The sequence below is a fragment of the Brachionichthys hirsutus genome, chromosome 16 (genome assembly GCF_040956055.1).
Source record: "Brachionichthys hirsutus isolate HB-005 chromosome 16, CSIRO-AGI_Bhir_v1, whole genome shotgun sequence".
Taxonomy (NCBI): Eukaryota; Metazoa; Chordata; class Actinopteri; order Lophiiformes; family Brachionichthyidae; genus Brachionichthys; species Brachionichthys hirsutus.
The window spans coordinates 2,410,209-2,432,948 of NC_090912.1; the positions used below are offsets into that span (position 1 = coordinate 2,410,209).

Here is a 22,740-nt window from a genome sequence, read left to right on the forward strand (position 1 = left end):
GATAATGTTTCTTAACATCACAAGATGTTCGAACAAGAAAGCTAATTCTGTGTGAACTTTTAACAGATAAAGAAAGGATGAATTTGGTGATGGACATTAAAGCTCATCAGCAGCATCAGGATGAGCTGAGAGATGCTTCTTGAGCCAGAAGCAACAATTGGATTGTTAATGAATGAAGACGAAAACAAGGAAAAGTTGACCAGATGACGATCCAGCAGACATCCAACGCTGTCCAATGGACAAACCTTAACATTATCAGGTCTGGATTTTCGTTTCATCTCAACACAGCTGTGATCAAACATGTGTGAGATGAAAGTGCATTCCTCGCTGTTCTCGCTCTGAGTTATCAAGCTGCAGTGGAATTCGCTGTTTCAACACCATGCCTAAGACATCTAACACATTAAGAAGTGCTGATACGCTGCGCTGGACTGACCTCATGGCTAATAGCATTAGCATCGAGCTCTCCACCGCGCACGCCAAGGCCGCTGGCCATGTTCATCTGGCCCGCTCGCAGCCTCCCAGATCTCTGCTTTACACTTCATTAGGCTGGAGCTTATTGTGCAGCAGCTAACAAGGCGCTGACTCAAGGGCCCCCCCATTACAATGGCTGCAAAGCCGAGCAGATGCAGCACGGCTTCTAATTGTGACTGAGTATCCACAACAACAGTGGAAAGCGGCCGCGGCAGTGTGTGCTGCCTCTGGGCAAAATTTAATCTGCAAGAGAATGAACCTCTGCATCAACGCGACACTATTACGACGATAATACAGGCAATTCAGAAAAGTTGATCTCCGGACCAAAGTTAAAACGCTCAACAAGTCAATGACTCGCAAACTCCTCCTAAAAGAAATCGACCCGGTGCATCTCTTTGAAATGAAGCAGCAAAATTTCAAACCGCAGTTTTGAGATTGGACTTTTCAAATCTGTATTGATGCAAAGACTTTGTTTCTGAACGCAGCGGGAGTGGAGAAGTTGTGTGGGTAGCAGTCTAAGAATAGAACAGGTTATTCTTCTTTGCCTTCGTCACTCACAGCCAATGCATTTCAGCATAAGCTGGCAGACAATAACCCTGACAGCCAAAACAATCTGTGCGAGCCCACGCAATGCCGGCATAATTTAAACCTACATAAAAGAGTGTTGATTGGGTCTGGTTCTGGTTTTTGCCACCCATTCTGTGTCTGCAGCAAATGAAATCCTGAAGAGACAGAGCATCCAGGAAAAGATGCTTGGTCAGCAAAAATAATGACCCGACTGACAAAGGGAGCCCCAGATTATTAAATCGCTAAATGAAGCCTAAACTGCACTGCTGAGATAGACAGCATTTATAAAGCTACATATAAAGAGGTGAACACTGATAGGACCAGACAAGACAAGGAGAAGAGAAAAAAAAGAATGCATAGTAAAATAAAACAAAAATATACTGCTAAAAAGTTTGCATGACTTGTTCTGCATTTCACTGAGCAATATTCTCAACTTTTCACTTTTTTAGTCACTGGTCTTCACCGCCCTCGGGAGGTTATTTTTACGCAGTCGTATGAAGGAAAATTCAGTCCGTGACATGAGGTATTTGCCAACCCACCCACAGAAACTATCAAAACACGTCCATAATATTATTCTGCAGCGCAACCTCCAAATGCCGGACTGCAGAAGAGAAATAATGTTTGTAATTCCCATCGATAGTTTCCTGCTGAACAGGAAAGGTAAGTCACTGCCTGTCTGCGTGTCAACGTGTGAAATGGAGAATCGAAATTGACAGATTTGCAAGAGCCATGTGGCGCAGCTTTAAATATTATTGGGCATGTTAAACAAGTGGGTCATGGAGAGTGGAGGGTAAAAGTGAGGCTCACAGCTGCATATGAAAGCTGCAGACTCCACATATGCAAACAGATCCTTTTGTAGCAGCAGCAAAAATCTTTGAACATTTTGAATTATTGGCATATATGCACCAACAGCTTGAGCTCACAAGTCACTCCTATTTAAATTCTACACTTAAATTGCATAATTTTGCATATTTCTTTCCTGGGCAAAGGTATTATTCTTGTGCCGACTCTTAATTTCTATTTGCATGCAGTGTGCCCCTAAAAGGTCTGTCGTTATGCAGATGGTTGAAAATAGGAAAGTGAGCTCTTCCCTCTGATGCACGGCCTAATTTACTGTAAGCATGGACGGGTGTATTGTGGGCTGCCAGCTGTGACAGCAGAAGGTGGATATACCGGCTGAATATTAACCAGGCGGGGAGAAAAAAAGAGTAAAGATCGGGTCAAAGTCAGTGAAAATAGCAAAAAATAGCACTAGCATGTTTCAGCTAAAGGCATGAGGAAATGCAACAGGAAATAAGTCAATCAGTAGCGCCTACGGTTGTTGGCTACTGTGAATTTACGCTCCAGTGGTAACATCAATAACCGCTAGAAGGGGGGGAGGGGTGTAACCTTCTGAGAAACCAGCAATCAGGGGTCTAATAGGGCTGCAGGTCACAACTCAAGAACCGACAGGGAAGGCGATTGTGATAAATACCCACAGCCACAGAAGAAGGGCTGAAAAGCCCCCCCCCCCCCCAAGTTAATACTCTGACACTAGTTCTTCTGCCATTGATGCTCGAGACGCCACGTCTTCATGTCTGCTCCTCCTGCAAGAGACTCTCATCATTTTCACTGCAAGCTGTTACACAAAGCTTGAAATGGACCACCGACACATTAAGGCAGGCGCCGGGCGTGAATATCATTGAATATCGAGCAGAAAGTGGCTTCGCACTTGAAAGAGGAACTTTTGTTTCCGTCTTTCACTCGGTGTCCCACACTGGTGACGCTCGCACTTCACTCGCACAATGGAGGCTTTGATGTGGCATTGGATCGGTCTCAAAATCGGTGTTCGTGCAAACCAAGCGTGTGCAAATAAGACTACAGAACAGTGCGCTCAACTGGGAAGCCATTCTTATACGGTGTGCAGAAATGAGTGCGTTCCCTGAACATGTATCACAGGGCAAATACAAAGTCTCAAAGTGTGCAAACGAGTGTGCGTGTTCAAGAAGAGGCTTGCAGTTAGTGCATATACAAATCTATGCGCTCATATCACATGGATGTACTTAATGTGTGTGTTTTGAGACCGATTAAATAACATACATACTCTCTTTATATAAAAAAATAAAAAATAGAACTCAGTATGTGCGATTCCATCTTTCTCTCCTTTAAAGGAATATTTGAGAGTTCTGGTTTGCTGTGCGAGTCGAGTGGAGTTAAAAGGGGGTGAAATTGACAACTGGGGAGCGAGAGCTAGCCATCCGAACGTGGAAAGCTTGCGTGTTTGTACTGCCGGGTGCAGCAAGAGTCCGAGACACATCTCAAACTGGCAAAGCAAGCCTGTTTGTAAGGAGAAGCCGCGCTTGGTGAGTGCAACAACTAGCTTTTCAACTATTGCTCTCATCTACCATCCAAATATCGAACTGGGCTTCGTTGGATAACTCTGAATAAATCCCGTGGAGGCAGTTAAATTTGCAGCGGTAATGTAGATCCAGAAAAACACCTGGCAATACACTTTGGCACACATTGAGACAATTAGCACAAGCTACAGCTCAACCTCTAGGGTGGACTGTGGATTAAATTAACTAATGCGTGTGTACTCAGCTGCGGGAAAGCAGTAAGAGATGATGCATAAATGTGATAAAGAGAAAGGGGAAGGGGACAAGTATAAGAAGACAAGCATAATGCGCCTCTTTGTTTCACTTGTCATCCGCCTGGCATTTCTGGAATAGCATCAGACCAGGCAACACGTGAGAGAGCCACTTAATTAAAGCCTGTTGTCAAACCAGGTCAGTCAACACTCGACTAATAGCGGGCGTGAAGAAATCATTCTTAGAACATAAACGCTGCTCAGGTTGTCTCCGGGGAGGTGGAGGGTGCCTTCAGTAGGATGCAACGGAGGCAGGAGGAGGACCTCTGGGTGGGAAGATATTTTGGCTGAAGACATAACAGCACTGCATGGAGAGGGGAGCGGTGCAGCATGAATAAACCTGCAGTCATTTTACAGTTTTTAAAGCACCATACTCGTATTTTCTTTCTGTTATTTCCAAAAAATCACACAACAGAAAGTCCATAGCCCCAGAACGCAACTGCTTTCATTCGTTCTGAAAAAGATCTCAAAAAAAGGCCAACTTTGTGTGCAGAAAAGGATTTGAATTATTATTAGAAAGTTTCTTATGGAGCGTGTCGTAGAATTTTAAGATACTAGCGCTGTGCTTATGTCTATGCCTCCCTCCATTTTCTTTTGCACAGGAATGAGAGACATTGTGTGACATCACCACTTGATGTCACACAATGATTCTTCATTTGCAGCAGCTGATTAAGTGATTTACCAGAACAGATGTCGACAGGAGCGACAAACAGCAAAGCGAGGGGAATATTAGAGAAGCAGGGTGTAAGAAATAATAAAAGACACTTCTAGCACAGACTTTGGATGCATTAGTATTAAATATTCATTTAATACTAATAACTACTAACAGTTTACTACTACTAACAGTTTCGGTATTTGCAGATGTGCACACCTCTACAGATTTGGCTTTGCAGCTACTCATTTTGACATCAAAGTATGCTGATATGATTTGTCACGCTAAAGTACACGAACATCCCCGTGAGTTCAACTGTGCAAATTCAGCCGAACTCGCCTCGCCGCTGGGTTCTTGTGGGAATCACTTTCACAATTTCATTTCAGCAATGAATGCAAAATTATGCTAATGTTCAATGCATTCTGCATTACTACTATTTTGACATGAGTCACCAAAGGAGCATTTGGTAATAATGTGGCTTAAACGTCTGTACACAAGCCTCAGAAGAAGCCTAGAAGCAGAACACAACCCCCTTAGCAGTCGTGGAGGGTTTTGTGACTGTTTCAAAAGAAGCTGGATTCATACAATTATCTCTCTTGTCTGCTACCTGGCGGGGGGAGATCGGCACAGTCGCAAAAGCGTTGATTTTCTCCAGGGAAAAAACAGGAGCAATTTTCCTCTTCAATGGAAATTACCCTGAAAGTTTAAATGGAATCCAACTGCCTCAACTTTGTTATTTTTAATTAAAAAAGAGCAAGAGGTAAAAAAAAAAAATTGCCTCAAAGAAACTGAAAAACAAATGAAGAAAAATGATTAATCAAAGCAGCCAATCATTAGCTGATGTGAGCGCGACTGCCGCCCGACACTGCAGATCGGTCACCTTGACAACTGGTTTCGCAAAGCCATCAGCAGGCCGTCAGCTGACCCACACATGCAAGCACATTTGTCTGAGAAGAATACAGTACAGCGTCGCACAAGTGATTTAGCCAGAGAGACAGTGACAGACGTGGCACAAGCAGGGCGGCAGAGATTACATGGTGCAACTGTTACGATGCTGATTTCCATGTGTCACAGTGTCAGCTGGCATCAGAGAAAAGACAACAGGAGAGGCATAGTGTGGGGGGGGCTAAGTGGTGGAAGTGAAGGATCAAAAAGGAACAGTTTTCCTTTTTTGTAATACCGCTTTTATCCTCTTAAATCGCATTTTTGAAATAATTTTGCATTAATACTAAACCCAGATCTGACAAAAGAGTCAAATCAGAAAATATAGATGTTGAAACACTCACAGAAGTACTCTGAATTAAAGTGAAGACTTTGAAACAGATCAGAGATGAAATCCCACATCTGGCATCCCATCCTGTTAGGAATGTTTTTTTGTCACGCCTCTTATCATTCCAGAATGAGCAGAGGCATGAGCGGCACACAGCAGTCCCTAGTGGGGCACTGGGGTAATTGCTTGTTTCACCAGTCCCCAGAGCATTTTTTATTTTTTCTTAAGTGGGCTAGAAGCTTGTCAAAGCCCTGCAAAACATCAGTCCCACTTTGTGCCTCGCATCTTCTCATCCTCTGCCTGACTGCCTTTTTAAGAGGATGGGCAAACGGCGCTACCTGACAGATGAGAGGTTGCCTCTTACCGTAGCGTCTCGCACGGTGTGATGATCGGTCCTCGTGGACAAAGTCCTTAGAAATGGCAAAAGTCTTAATTTCAAGTCGAGTACATTTGAAATGTTTTTGATGCTGCAAGTCACTGGTTTAGACGATGTCTTTAATACTATTTCCCTCACAAATCATCTTTTGCAGCTTGTATTTCTTTCAATTAGAGTGTTGTGCTAAATAGTATGCCACACATTATCCAGGACTTTGTGCTTCAGACAGAAGGAACTCCATTTGTAAATTCTTCACAAGCACTTCCCGAGCTTTCTGAAAGCCGGCTGTCCTTCTATTATACAGCGTATTAGTCCAGACACTTCTATATCCCTCCAGATCCTGCTTTTTCCGGGATCTCTGCACACATGCCTGATGATGCCAGCTCATTTTTTTGGTGGCTTTAAGCCAACACTAAGTTCTCCTCCTCCGTATCGTGCCTTCATCCCTCTCCATCTCTCCTTCTCCGCCGGCACTGCACGCGCTTTGAGCATCTGATTTGGTTCGACGTGCGTAGGGATGAAGGGGCGGGGCCGCTGGAAAAGATGGAGTGTGGGTTTCTATGGTGATCTACTCTAGCTGCATGGAGAAGAGCAGCCAGTTTGCAGTTTGCCTATAGGTCTCCATCAATGGAAATAAAGACCCATTTAGCATAAACGGAGACATTGAGAAATGTCTCTCTGTTGAGGAACCATTCCTTTCTTCCTGTCACCTATTGGATGATTGAAACTGAAATCTGACAATAGAATGTTCTGCCACCAGAGCCCTTGGCATAGCAGCCTATTGCTAATCCATGAAACACCAGCACTGACTCACAAATAGGTGAGAGAGACAGGGAGATTGAGATTGACATAAGGAGAGACGGGAGTCTGAGAGACAAAAGTAGCAACTGAAGGGGAGAGGCTAAGAATAGCAACGGGAATACAGACGTTTGGGAAGAGGAGACAAGTCGCTGGCATAAAGGTGAGTAGGAGCGTCGGGATTCGCCACATCCACAATCCAACTTTCAAACATTGACAGCTACGCCATTGTTGGACTTTAATGTCTTGATTTGTACACAAATAACTGGCTAGTTATTTATTTTCATAGCAGGTTGACCAAGTTTAAAAAAAAAAAAAAAATTAGCCCACTTCACTATTTGTGTAACAAATGAATATCTAATTAATCAGAAATCAGTGAAATAAAACATATCATTTAAAAGAAAATGTAACGACGTGAGTTTAATTTTCAAAGGAACAAAGAATAAGATGGAAATGTCAGGGGCGCTGCTCAATTTAACTCGCAAATGGCTCAACCGAGAGAAAATGGGAGGATGAGTAGGGGAGAAGTGGGACAGGATATCAGGTGAGAGGAAAAACATTAAGGAACAAGTTGGCAATGAGGCCGGGGTGGGGGGGCGATAGAAGAGGGAGCAGCATAGTGGAAGCCGGTGTGCAAGGTGTGCTCCAAATCCATTTGTCATCCAGAGACTCCTTAGTGTCCGTGTGGTTATAAATAGTCTTCGGGGCGTGTGCTTGACAGGATGGCGTCTGGGATTTAATGGCAGGACATTAATCTCCCCAGAGAACTGGAATTCGGATGGATTGACAAAGATGTATCTCTGAAAACCAGTGCACCTTTTTCTCAGTCAGAAAAAAAGTAAAATCTTACTCCACTTTGTTGACCCTGGATAAAAGAAAATGAGCTCGAGTGGCTGTAATAAAAGCTAAATCTGTCTTGACATTCTTCTTTTTGACTTCCTCTAAAGTTCAGACCATTGAGCTGTTCATGCATCACTAGACACCTTTGAGATATTTCCAGTTGCTTCTTAAAAGCTTGTGAATTATTCTCCAGGTTCTTTCTCCCTGCATTTCTGCCTTCCAGCCCCGAGAATGCAAAAAACCCTCCTCGCGGCTCCCGTCTGCGTCTTCATCTGACATCTGGTTAGCTCCAGTTTCTGACCTGCTGTTCCTCTCACCCTCTGGCCAGCTGCAACAGATGTGCGCTGACGTTAACAGATTTGCCCTCGTGCCACCGCCTCACCGTCGCCGCCCTTTCTGTTTCGCAACTCGCACGATTGCATTGGCACGCGGCTCAGTCGTGACCCGAAGCCAAAAATTGCTTTAAAGGGACTGCTCGTTACTAATTATGGGCTTAATGATTCTCTCTGGCCCATGAGTCCTGCCGCCACTTAGTCTGGTGATATCTGATCACTCCCCAGTAAGTGACATAATCCAGAGATTAACGATTCCGATCTTCCTATTAGAAGTGTTTCTAGCAAACAAATCCTAAATCTATGAGTTTGTGGAGACAGGAGTTGAAGGTCTGTCCTTAACCTCTAGGGAAAATGTTAATAATATGCCTGGTTAGGTGTCCTTGAGAAAGACAAATCATATTCAGTTATGAAATGATGACATATCCCAGTTACTATAAATACATTTAAAAAGACATTTTCACTACAGTACATTATGGATTTATATTATCATTTAAACCTAATGGCATCGTTAATATCATTTTATGTGCAGTGCCTTCATTAAAAAGAACATTAAGCATTCTCAAGTAGTGGAAGTAAAAATGCATTTTTTTATTTTATTAAAGATAGGTTCAAAATATGGCAGTGGTGGAAAAAATTCACAGTGACCTAATGCTACGTTCACTGTTGTGTCAATGTGACTGCACAGGAATAGAAATTATATCAAAGGGAAAAATCACTTTGAGGTTCAGATGGAAGTCTCAGAAATGCTGCCACAGCCCTTCATCATCTCATATCTTAACCCCCCCCCCCCCCCCCCCCCACACACACACACACACGCACACACACACACACACACACACACATCTCGCTTCTCTTCTCCACGGTCGTGACAAACGGAGCAGATCTGGAGCTTCAAGTTCAACCGCTGCCCGAAGGGAAGTGAGTCTGAGCAAAGATAAATCATTTCAAGTAAATTCTTCCTTGTCACCACGCACACAAAAACCCAACAAATTAAATGAGTCAAAGTCATTAATCAAACTACCCAGGGCATTCTAATGTGCATTTTCTGACTAAACGCGTATTGTTATAGAAAAAAATATTGAAGGATTCATTAATAATGAAAAATAAAATCTATTAGCTAAAGAGATTAATTGCCATCCCGGATCAATCTGAGAAAAAACTTTTGGAAAAACAAAGGTCAACAAAAAAACAACAACTTCTGTCTCACAACGTGATGCAGAAACTGAATCCGTATCTGCGCATCCCTTTAATCCAAACAGCGAATGAACACACAACCTCCAAATCTCACTGGTGAATGTAAAACACAAACAATCATGGGGGAAAAAAACGCAGGATAACAAGATAATCTTTGAGCGCTACAGGGAATGTTTACTGCGAGCCGAAAAACCTCCTCCTCTGAGACACACGCACACACACACACACACACACACACCTCTGTCTACACATTCACATTGCGTGTGCGTCAACTCCACAGTCATAAACAAAAGTGTCAACTGCTCACTTTTGATCTCCCACTGCTTATCCTCTTCCTGTCTCAAATGCTTTAAATTCACTTTATGATGACAACCTGAGTAGTTGTGTTTTGGGGAGGGGGGGGGGGGGGGGGTGAGTCAGTCTCTGTGGCTGCTGCGTTAAAGATGCACTGCCCCACAAATGTTCATTAATAGTCTGACTCCGTGAACCCTGCCCCCCCCCCTTGCTGACATTAAAGCCCCGCCGGCACCCACACACACACATTCACTCCCTATTTGGTGAAGAGATCAAACTCGGGGTGTGATGAATAAATAATGATTTAAACTCTAGAGGCTCACTTTGCTAATTAATGGAGGGAATAAATTCTTCAAGAAAAAGCAACAACCTAGAAGACAAAAAAATCATGGATCAATGCACACGATACATGCACGATTCACACTTACGTACACACGCCGTTATGCACGTATACAAAACTGCATACACACTCACATATGGGCTCATCCTTATTTGCATTTCAGTGCTGTAATAAAAATAAAAGATAAGGGGGTTGAAGGAGAGTGTTAGCCTCTATTGATTCAAAGCCCTGTGGGCTAATGAGAACTCCAACACACACACACACACACACGCACGCACACACACTGTCATAATGCTGTGTGTGTTAGCATCGCATCCCTCATCATTGTCACCTGATGCTGTGACTGGGGTCATTAGAGGGATAGAATTATGAGGAGAAATCTAACAGCTAACAAATATCCCAACATCAGACACTGTCAGTAAACATGAGCAGAGGGACGGAGAAAATAAAACATGGGACAGTTGGAAACGGGAGCGGCGGGAGACCCTGTAGCGACGCTAAACACCAGATCCAAATAAGGTGGATCAGCAGATGAAACACTGACAGGAAAGATGTGCTACTTTGAACGTATAGTAGCTGAGCTACGTGCCTCCGATGACGACAACTAAACACAAATACGCAAATGCATGGACACACACACACACACACACAAATGTGAGAGGAGGAGAAAAACAAGGACTGGGACAGGAAAAGGGGAAGAGGGGATGACTCAAAGCGCCCACCTGAGGGTTTCCCAGCATTCTCCATGTGCTCTTCGATCCCTCTTTTTTTTTTTGCCATAGGTCATTCAATCACTGCACCTCATCTCCAAATTCATCCCCAGCTGTGGCAAACTCGCTGGGACACTCTTAGTCAGAATATTGTGGTGGTGGTGGTGGTGGGGGGGTTAAATCAAAGAGTGGGAAGGAAGAGAGGGAGGGACAAAATGATTATGAAAGAAGTGGTTTGGAGGAGGAGGATGGGAAGAAACAGCAAAAGAGAGAGAGGGAGATGCAAGGCTTGTCAGTTCAGACTTCCCTCTATCTGATTGCATGTCCTCCGTCTCGCAGGCTCTCTCCCTCCATTTCCCTCATTATGTCCATCTCAGTGCTCACACCAAGCTAGCAGGGTAGCAGTAAAAGCACGGCTCGCCGTGGCCGACCGGCCACCTCCTGCTGGCCACTGGCTGCAAGGTGGCTGTCACAGATTAGGGGTGTGTGTGTGTTTGACTACTATGTCAGCCAGCCAGAGCAGCAGATTACCGACGCAACATCCTTCTATCTGTCACCCCGGCAACACCTCCGCTCGCTGCCCGCTTCCCCTACTCCCACAGTCACGCCCGACACGCCTCCCCCTTTTCTCCACCATCTGCCTGGACGTCTCCTTCCTCAACGCCTCCGTTCCCTCTCTAGACGCAACCTGAGAAAGTCTTTAAATTTGATTTCATCCATCTCTAATATCTATAACTGCAGCGCTAACTGCACGCAGCCCACAGGAATTGTACAGATTGTCGATCTCTGCATCTCAAGACTCTCTAATAAAAAGAGCCCCATCAAAGCGATGCATATACACACACATTCATTGCCCCCCCCCCGGGGTATTTCCAAGCTCACATTGGAATAGGCAGAAGCGAGAGGAGCGGTGCAGTAATTAACACCAGTGGGCCTCGGCTCAACACGTGTCAACACCCGGCAGAGCTCCGGATCCACGCTGACCAACAAGCGTGGGTAAAATCAGAGGCTTTCTGCTACTCTCAGATGCAAAGGATGTTTAATTATCTTGATTCGATGTGGCTCGACACCTGAGAGCTCTTCAAACGGAAGCACGGAGAGGTCAGAGCAGCCCCTGAAGGTGAAGACTCCCAACAGAATCACATCACGGGGAATGAAATCTCTGCAGCCAAATAGAATCTGCTTTAAGCGCGTGCGTTCTCATCACATGCTCAACTGCATCCAACTGTTGCAACTGTGATGAGACAAAGGCTTTATTGTTCACATGAAAATGATACAATTCCATTAACTGGCTCATTCATAGTCACAATTTACTCTGACGTAATTAAAATGAAATGACTGATGTGGAATTGTTCTTTATTAAAGAAAAGGCACCCGGCAGAGTTAGAGTACATTCACTGCTACTCATTGTAAACGTCTTTTGTGCATCCCTGGAGCCTGATAGAAACACTGAATGTGTGTCCTTGTGAGTTTGTGTGATCGCAGACTAAGGAACGGTGGTTGACACCCACACACACACACACACACCTACACACACACACACACGCACACACGTCGTATGCAGAGCTGCACCTGCTGAGCAGTGCAAGGTTAACAATGGCCACACCGGGTTCGGCAACTGCTGAACATGCAATTCCAGTCCCCACGGAGTTCTCACACATCCACACGTGCACACATATCCATATCCTCCCGTGCACTTGTGCGTCCCACGGCGTGCATGCTTGTCTGCGTTCGAGCCCATGTGGGTAAAGCAACGCCCAGAAAAAGTGTTGGTGAGCTAAAGGGGTGAGCTAATTCCTCACAAGGGCGAGAACGAAACAAACGAATCCTCTGCTTTTTAAAAACAAGCCCCCACCCACCAAGCAATTTAGCACCTTCAAACACATACAGATGAGATGTTAATGGCTTACTGTGTCCTCTTTGACCCTTTAATTATTCAGATTTGTGTACAGAGCACGAGTGCTGCAATTGCATTTGCATCTCCACAGGTTTATTTAATGTTCCGGCGGGGGGGGGGGTTGTGATTTGGCAAGCAGACAGGATAACTTCTTTTTGTCAACACTAAACGATCCGCTGTGTGTGTGGTTGCGTGCTTGTAATGAATCACCTGGGATTTATCAGCTCAGTTACCACTATAGTCAAACCCTTTGGCGTGCAATTATGCTCCAGCAATGATAAATAAATGATCCCGCCATTACGGGCCATAATTGGTCGTGGGACAAAGGGTACTATACATTGTCCATCTCCTTGCAGCTATTAAACATTCGCTCTAGTTCTGTGCGAGATACGTTCCTGCAGAAATCGCCTCCCCCTTCCGTTGAGCGTGTCCCAGCAGAGGATCGCTGCCCCCGTTACCCCTTTGTCTTTAAATGGAGGCGTCTGGAAAACAGCCTCTATCTTAGCCACTCTCCATCACATTCAATCACTCCCATGTATATTCAGCTCTCTGCTCTTTTCATCATCTGGCGTTGACTTTAAACGTCACATTCAGACATTCGACTCTGCCAACAAACCACTTTAAGATTCAGACTCAACTGTCAGTGCAACACGGTCTGAAATCCAGATATCGGGGATAAAGTTAAGGCGGCATAAAGTAGGCATTAAATGGAGACGAAGACGAGATGAAATAAGAGAGGGGGAGGGCGATTGGTGTCTGGCTTTGGGCGAGATCAGCCCACAATTGGTGTCACACAGTTGCTAATTAATTAAAGCCGCCTTGTTCCGGTTCAGCAACCTCTGCGCTGCCATCTTCAAATGGAGCATCCCGAGACGAGACCAATGGGACGATGCAGAGAGAGAAACGCCGCAATGACAACACAGCAAAAATAAAGTACGACCTTTTTGAGCCAGATCTACAGCCTGCCCCCACCCATAAAAACGACAGAACACTATGTGAAAAGGTGGCTCAACACCTTGTCTCATTATACCTGGTTTTGTTCACGCGGGACAATTCTCTACCCCGCCAGGCAGGGCTTTTCGGCAGATAAGAGAAAGCCTGAAGGAAAAGTTGAGGCGATAAGAGGCGGTCTTAGAAAATGCAGACACTGACAAAATGGACGAAGACGAAGGGGAAGAAGAGTTAAGAGAGAAAGGATGGATGAATCTTCTGAGGGCATTGCTGGAAGATAATTAGGATGCTAAAAGCAAAGGATAGAAAGGACTTCCCGGATTGTCTCATTTAAGACCACAAACCACTTGTTTAGAATCTTTGTGGTCTGTACGGCGACTGGTGATAGAGGCATGTCCCTCTTCTGGCTTTCTTATACACTGTTAAACAGAAATGTCTAGCTTTTCATTCTATTCACCGCAACCTGGTGGAACTACCCGACCTCAGGTTTTTATGTGAGGAGCTGACAATTCGAAAAGTGTAGAAATACTTCGGTGCAATCCATCTCAGAGGCGACACGGAGTGAAGGAATTGCACAAAGTACAAAGAAGCACAAATGGGTTTCCAGACGTTTTCTCTCGCTTGAAGGCAGCGCGAGAGAACGAACCCCCCATGACCTCGAACGACCTTCACTTTAAACATACGCTCCACTATCCAGTCACACTAAAGCCATCACTCTGTGGCCTTGGGCATGGCCTTTGACACCTCATTGCATCCTTACGCCGATGACTCCACAGTGTCGACAGTCGCCGACTTTGTCGCTCCTCTATATTTTCCCGCAATCTGTTTTTTTTTATATCCCTTTTCATCCTTGACAGCATCTCAGGTTTGTATCTGCCCTCCTTCCCTCGCTACCTCTTAAAGGATCCCGTAGAGGTGTTGTCGGCGGTACTGTGGGCCACACTGCAGTAATCCAATGTTATTGGGGGTGCTATAACTCAGTTTTATGTGATCGGGAGCCCCACAGCCACCGACTGCTGCACCTTGTGACAAACGACATGAGTCAGACATTGCATCAATGAGTCAGCCGAGCTGAGAGCTGCGACGAGACCAACTATTTGAACCTTTTTTATATTTATTTATTTATTTATTTTTTACAAGCTGCGTGCCGAATGAGCGAAAATCATCCGCCGCTTGGGCAAGATTCTCCATCACTGAAGTGTTAGCGCAGCATAACAGCATGAACGCTAAATGTGATCAGTCCACCGGGAATCAGAAACAGACTTCAGAGGCATGTTGGGATGTTAGCTTTGTAAAATACTACTATATGAGGCCGCAAGTGAATCGCCGTGCTGTCGGCTTATGCTAATCTCAATGGAAAAGTCTCCTGTAATAAAGACCTTTGAAGGAAGACATTCAACTGCTGCCAATCTCTAAAAACAATGGTTAATAAAAATTGGAGATGAGCACGTTTTATGCAGATTTTCCACTTCCTTTTCATGTCTAAACTAAATACATCATATTCCGTTGCTCAAGGACTCAAAGATGAGATGAGATGCTGCAAACAGTACTGCGCCAACAGAGGGAGAGAAAGCAGATGAACACGGTAATGAGCTGCTGATTATGCACCAGAGTTACTCTGAGTGGAAAAAACAAACCGTTAAATCAAATAGAGTTTGCACTGCAAATAAAACCCTTAAAACATATTCACAGTTTTGCACGAGTGATTTCTTTATAAATCGCTTGCTGGTTTTTTTTATATTTTTTTTATTTTTTTATTCTATTTAGCTTTCAGGATGTGATTCCAAAATGAACAATAAATATGCTGCATAGAGAAAAAGGAGCCTCATTTACTAAAGAAAAAAAAGAAAAACCAAATACCACTATTGTTTCCATGGTACTATCCTACATCGGCAGCTCTATCCATCAATCCGCTGTCCCTGGTGATCACCCAGCTCTATGACGAAGAGTTCAGTCTTCACCCTTCATTATTGGATGAACAGACGAGCCATCTTCCTGTTTTGTGACGTTTCCTGGACTTGTGTTTTCAGGCACAATGCTCTTATTTATCCCCTGTTGTTGTTCAGTTCTCCAGTCATCTTCTTCTCTGCTGGTTGCCACAAGGCACAACATTTACTTTGCTGAGGAAGTTATGTTGAGATTGTGTTAGAAATGCTGAAAAGTATGCAGATTTTAGTACCAAACTCTCTCAACTCTCACTCAAATTAGTACGAGGTACAAAAGAAAAGCTAAAAACAGGAGCGCAGCATTCTTTGACGTCCTAAAGAGCTTTTTAGAGACTCTTAGACAGTTTGCACGAGCCCCTGGCAAAGTAGACGAATTAGCATTCAGCAGCGGCGAACACAAAGACTCAGTGGAGTCTGAAGGATATCCAAAAGGAGTAAGGCCGGCTCTTTCGGCAGGATGCTGGGCCGGACTGCGTGACATATTGATCGGCTATTGGCCACGCCGTACTGCACTCTATAGGCTCCATCACCGTCATGGCTAGACTCTGTCACTCCCTCTTTTCAGACGTTAATTTATGGTGCTCTGTGTCTTAACATCCTCTGCTTGGGCAATCATCGCATTCAGAAGAGAAGCACTCCATCACAGTGCTGCAATGACAGCAGGCAATTCTAACTACACACAGGCAAAGGCCTTTGTGTACGAACGTGACACGTTGCATCTGAAATACGTTCTCAAACGATGCCCTCCATCCACATCTCCAGCTCTTTTATAATGTCATACTTAAATCCTTGCGTTTGCTTAAACCGTGATTTCTATGTGCTGCATTATAGCATTAATTTCCAGAACAGCAAATTAGGATCTCTCTTTATTTAAGAGGCTTTGCGGGCTTCAGGAAAAACAGCTTTTTAACTGTTCTACTCAACCTTATCAGCATAAATCCAGACGTCCTTGTGAGGAAAAAAAAACTAAAACCAAGAAACAAGGACTTCCAAAGAAGACGGCAACAGAAAACATATCTGCACTGTAAAAGTGAAGTTTTTTTTCCAGTCTTTGTCTGAGCAGATGTTGATTTAGTTAATCTGTGTGCTGAGAAAAGATGGCATCACTAATGACTCCGCTAATTGGCTCTGTAATTGGCTGCAGTTAGAGACATCTGTATCAAACAGTACGTTGAAATATCAGCAGTAATGGAGATGCTGTATCTGGGGAATGTGTGAAATGCCATATTAGAAAGCATCAAGGTTATTGTACAACAAAGTCCAGAGGTTTATCGTGTGGAAGCTACGGGATGGGGGGAATTAGTAAACGTTAGCGTGATGCTCACAGACATCAAAAACACCCACAGGCAAACCTAATGACGTAATCAAAGGAAAGTATTAGTAAAGTGAGGAATGAAATTAGTGTTCCTTATCTCTTGGTTGAGATTGCATTGGGCTAGACCAGCGGTCCAAGTTAAAAGAAGCTGGTCTGGGACAAACTCCGAATATCTGCTGTTGTTGAAATGCACAAAAACAGAGTATAAAGCTCAACCACCAATTTGTATCCATGATTCTACTGCCTATAAGGCCAGAAATGAGTGCTTTATGGAGGTTATTGCAGAGTTTATGCTCCTCTGAACAACACAGCCCAGGGCCTTCTGGGGGCCCTTGATGAAATGTAATTTGTGTTCTTCATTCCTGGCACTGCATCAACCACCAATAGTGCATCTGCAAAGCAAAGAGCTACGGAAGCAAAGCACTTTTTCAGAAATTCCTCCTTTTGCCATGAGATGACTTTGAATGAATTTAATATTGCATGACCCCAAATTTGTAGTCTGAATCAACGCAGCCTGATCTATGATTAAATTAGCTTGCTTGTCTGCAAGTATAACCGTACGCCGGAGAATTCTGCACGGCCTCAGTGCCGCGCGGCACAAGTTGGTAATTAATAATTGATACAATTGTTGTGTTGCATATTTTCATGTGACAAAATGGACTAAACCCAAAACACAACAATGATCCCGGGGGGGGGGGGGCGTGTTTCTCCAAAGCCTTTACGGAGCCCTTTGACGGCTGCCGTGTCACAGGTAAAGGTAAAGGTTTCGCCGACCTTGGTATTATGTCCATGCCCTGGATTCACCAGGCTATTAGACTCGATAAGATTCAAAAGTAAATGTGATTATTAATATTGCTGTCATGTTGGTTTGTTTAGTAGAAGTGTCTGGTCGTAGAAAAGAGAACAGGTGAGTACAGAACCCATCATTCCTGGCCTCTGTCGAGGGAACTGTGTGGATTTATTAAGTTAAGCCTCAAAGAGGATTTCCCAGCCTTTACCTAACACCCCGCTTCAGCCGTGGTCTAAGTCTGGACTTGAGGAAATTATTTGCACAAGCTGAGAGAACTTTCAGAGTGAATCAGGACAGACCAATAAAAAAACTAGTATTTTTTTTGGTGTGTGTGATGGAAGTAGGGTTAAACTTAAATAAAAAATCAATATCCTTGAAACATTTGGAAATGAACTTTGCAGTGCTCTAACATTAGCTACGATGCAGAGCAGACCCTGACATGTTTTGTCTATTTAAAGGAGACAATAAAACAAGAACGAGTCATGACTCACACTGAATCCCTACGGAACCAGAATAAATTAAAGAACAGATCTTTGTTTTTTCATGCTTCGCTAGTATCACGACGCTCCGACGTGAGCAAATCTAAAGCAGCTATCGAGGTTCATCACCATCTACCTTGAGCAGGAAGGATTTTATGGACTCAGGCGTTGCCATCTATCCCAGTTAGCCCACCTCTCTAATGCACAGATTCCTCACTCGTCACCATGGGACCAAGCGGCTCCCTGACTGGCTCGTTCATCTGACTGAATATCAAACAGGAGGTCTGATTACCAGATAGCTGCAGAGAAGTCACGGATGAAGGTATTCCTGCTTAGGAATCATATGCAAGATGCATTTAACAGTGTGTTTTCACCTGGAGGTCTAAACTTGTATATAAATCCAGCCCTTCAGCTCACAGGAAAGGCTTTAAATTGTCTTTGTCTTTTCTAGTGCTGCACATCATTGGCAGTAGCAGAATAAACCAGGGAGCATGCAGCGTCTACCTTCTGTTAACGACGGAGCAAAAGCAAATACAGGAGGAGTAAAACATAAGACCTTTAACAGGATTAAGAAGAGAAGAAGGAGGACTCAAAAGAGCAATTTGTAAATGCGAATGTGTGACAGATTCAATTAATTTAAAAGGATTAATAACTGCAAACGATGAGGGAACGAATACCGGGAGAGGCAGGGCTTGGTCTGGGTCAGACCCCTGCCATCTGTCGGGGGGGGGGGGGGGGGGGGGGGAATAGAAAGGGGGCCTGCCCTTGCCATCTCAATATCACAATGATAACAGCCCATGCATTGAACCATGAAGAACCAGAATTGAATTGAAATTGAAAAGAATTGAAACAAATGAAAGTCTGAACTTTCTGAGCCGTAAGAAGTCCAACAGGAAAGAAAACCAAGACATCCTGACTGGCCTGGCCGGGTGTGATCTCAGTGTGTGTGTTGCTCCTCTACGTCCTTGGATGCAGTGTGAGCGCATCAAAGGCACCCATTGGGGGGGGGGGGGGGTTTCCATGCCAGGAGGAGTGCAGGAGGAAAGCACTCTGTCATCTCTCTCCCAATCAAACCCTCCTCTTCATCCCTCCTAGCACTTCCCAACTCTTGGCCTTTTGTGTGTCCGAGTGGTGATAATGGCAGACTGTCCGTCATGCGAAGCCTGACCCAGATTTTTTCGGCAAGTGGAAGGAGGAAGGGTGAGGGGGGGGGGGGGGTGGACAGGATGCCTCAGTCCTTCACCCGTGGGACCAGAACATGTTCTGCAGCGAGACGTAATGCCAAGGTGTAGTCGAGACTACATCGTCAGCTTTTGCGGCACAAAAGTAAAACTAATGTAGACTGAGACACAGAAAAACAAACTGAACCGTAGAGTACGGAGTGAAACCGTCAACCTCCAAGTCAATCAGAGACCAGCCCCAACCCTAACCCTGACCATGACATGAACATTTAATTTAGATCAATTCATCAGGTGAATAAATGTAATGATTGTACTGAGGATGGTGCTAGAGGACAGGCCATAATGTGTAGCAACAAATAGAGGCCGTATTGTCTGTATCTTATTGATGGAGAACTGATAAACCAGAGATTTACTGAGCAACAGAGAGCTTAAATATAAACAGTCAGATTTTTTGCAATACCTCCACGAGAGCAAGTTGTGCTTGATGTGTTTCAGTATTAATGTGCTGTGATTTAAATGAATGAAAAACATTTGTCCGAATGTTTTATTCCCATTTGCAATTATTTATATGTATAAACAAAGGACATGTATATTATTTATTCCAGAACAGTAAAGTTGAATGAAGGTGGTGGTGGGGAATTGTGAACAGTCTTACAACGCAGGTACCGTACATGAATACAGACAATATTAGTGTATTTTTGCAACGACCAGTACTGTTACAAAGAATATAACTTTCCTTCAGCTATCGTCAAGGTTTCTGCAGATCTAAATATCAAATAGATTTCAGCCTTTTTTTTAATCACTTCAAAAACAAAAGCGTCTGCGAGGAGGTAATTTCCAACATCAGTAAAACCTTCAGAAAAGTACTTGTTCTATTTTTACAGTAGAGGAAGATCCTCATTCTAACAAATAATATTCATATAATGAAAGTAGCTTCAATTGCATCGATTCGCCAATAGTAAACACAGCATCCATCATGTTGTAGAATAAAACCTGGAGGGAACTGATTTTGTTATTTTTCCAATTGTGCTTTACAACCAGACCCTCTCTCTCTCTCCGTGTCCTTCACATGTCCTTGCGTGACAGAGCGACTGCAGCACGCTTCGCCATTCCAGTGGGAGGTATCTCTGGGATCCCGATGTGTGGGAGAGGCTCCCCATCCATGTGTCACTTATCTCAATCATGCACACTGCCGCCCATCCCTCCCACCGTCTCCCAATCCCTCTCTCTGCTGTCACCAGCAGAAAAGCATCACTCTTTCATTTCGCTCTGCCTTGCTTCCCTTTGTTTTTCATACAAAAGGAACATTTCTCAGTCTGTCATCCAGATGATGACAGTCATTGTCCAATTCCTCTCAAATCTTTCCTGAAATCAGATTTTTTTTCCCACCACAAAATGAATTCCGCTAAAAAAAAATGCTACACTTGACGCCTTTACATTGCTCCGTCGTGGAAGTTGAAGTTTTATCATTTAAAGTCATCCAAATGTCAGACGAGGTTAATATGTTAATATTAGAAAGCTCGTTTCATCTGTCAGCTTACATCCTCTCGCGTCAGCCTTTCCAGCTGCATTAATTACAATCAAATAAATAACCGTGTTTACAATTACTTCTCAGATATTGAAGATTAATAATCTCCAAAAGTCTAAATAATCAGGCCTGTCGCACACACCGGAACCGTCCTGATTGAGACCGATATACCGCCAGAACTAATTAACACCATTTGATTGCCGAGACGGAAGTCATCACCGTCATATTGTCGTGTGTATGCGCAATATGGAGGTGGAGAAGTCTAAGGCGTGCGCTATGTGAATGCGTCACGAGTGAGCTTTGTTCACACATATGAATATTCTGATCCTTGTGTGGAACGACGCTAATGGCGGCGTCGGTCAGGCAGACAGGAAGTGACTGTTTAACACCAAACTTAATCAGTTGTGTGTAACCACCATTATTTTCGTAACTATGGTATGACTCAAGCAGACTCATGGCGAGCGTGTGCGTTTGACCTTTCTGTAGAATGACTTTTTATCCGAGCTCATTTAACAAAACTCACAAAGACCATTTCTTCCTCGCTCTTTATTATTTATTCATGGTCAATTTTAGACGATGGCATTTCTCGCCCCAGCGGTGACATTCGTTCATAGCATTTTGTCTTTCCCACCTGCTAATGAAACTTTTCTCCATTTCTAGTTGTGACGGCGGAAGGATAGAGAACAGCCGGCTTGGCTGGTTTACTCAAGTGTTCTTTTCCTTCGCTCCAAAGTCTTCTGGAGATTTTTTAATTGGATGCAGGCTAATTATGCTCCCTGCACACGCCTGGTTTCTCAAAGGAACAGAGGCAAGCAATAACTTGAAAAGAATGGACCTCAAATGAGCATCATAGCAGGCATGAATAAGCTGCCACAGTGTAAACGACAATAAAATATTTCTGCAAACATACAATAATGACAGAGACAGGGGGGGGGCATGGATGCAGGCAAACCAGGAGCAGAAATGGTTTCCTATCACTGTGTGAACTGTTCTCTGAGGCTCCACTTGGTAGACAAACTAGGTCTAAATGATTTATGAGAGGCAACAGAAGCTTGCTGGATGTTTGTTTAAGATAAATGCTACACAAAGCAAAAACTGATGACAAACAGGCCTGATGAAAAGGATGACATTTCCAGCCTCGGAAATAAAATAAAAAACGTTGGGAGTCTTCGTAAACCTCGGAGCAGATAGAGAACATATTAATGCTGCTTTGAAAAGAAGTGATTGACGTTGAATCTTAAGCTAGGTGGATCCCTGCTTACCTCCTAGCGCAGGCTCCATATGTCCCAGCACCAACACCTGGCCGACTGCCCGCCCATCAGATCCGAACACCCGGTAATCCTCGCCCACTGCCCCCTCCCGCTCCCCCTCCCCCTGCACTGCAAGAAAACACTCCCTATCCATGGGTCCAACCTGCACAGCTTTACTCAGCAGAGCTCTGTGATCAGTGAAGGATCACAGTATCTGCTGAACTCAAAGTGTGTCCTACGGAGTAGCATCACGCTTCAATGCTCACGTTTATGAGACACAGACAATGGAACATAAGGGAGGCCTACATAAAGTAGCCGACATGTCACATAGTCAACACATAATAGGAGCGCGAATAACTACAGCCTCTACTCTTATTTCCCTTCTTTGCTCACCATGCACTCTTTCAGCAGCTGCACCCTTCATGAGGGGTGGCGCTTATTCAGTCAGGACTGGAGACGAGCGCTCAGGGCTGCAGAAGCACTTCCCCTTCTCCTTTACCTCCCCCTCTTCTTGCTCACTCTCCCTTCACATCCCTTTTTATTTCTCCATCTGAAAGGTTTTCTGTGAAAAGGCCTCTCTCAATGGGAGCGTGATTGCGGAGAGCGCTGGCGGCACGTTGGGCCGCCAGAATCGCTCGCTCGGTCGCACCTCCTTATGAAGATGCTCGCAGATACCGCCTTGCAGGGATTGATATTACAAACAGCAGGCCGACAGGACTCAAATGGGAAATAACATAAATATGAATGTCACAGTATGAAGATGATATAGCGTACAATCACAGCAAGGAAACACAATAAACCGCTTTTCTAATCAAATAAGTAGAGACCGGTACCCAGAACAGACATGCAGACCAGAAGAGAGGCACGAGGCTGATAAGACTGACACAAGGATGGGATGAATCGTCAAAGAAAAAGGCCTGAACCCCCTCA

The 22,740-nt window shown here is 44.3% G+C and overlaps 1 protein-coding gene across 1 annotated transcript in view; it reads right to left on the reverse strand.

Moving 5' to 3' along the window:
• srcin1a (SRC kinase signaling inhibitor 1a) overlaps positions 1-21,964 on the reverse strand; it is a 52,314-nt gene extending 30,350 nt beyond the window's left edge. The window contains exon 1 of the mRNA XM_068749746.1: positions 21,823-21,964. Coding sequence (XP_068605847.1) covers positions 21,823-21,964 — 142 coding nt within the window. The remainder of the gene's footprint in view (positions 1-21,822) is intronic.
• Positions 21,965-22,740: the final 776 nt, after the last annotated feature.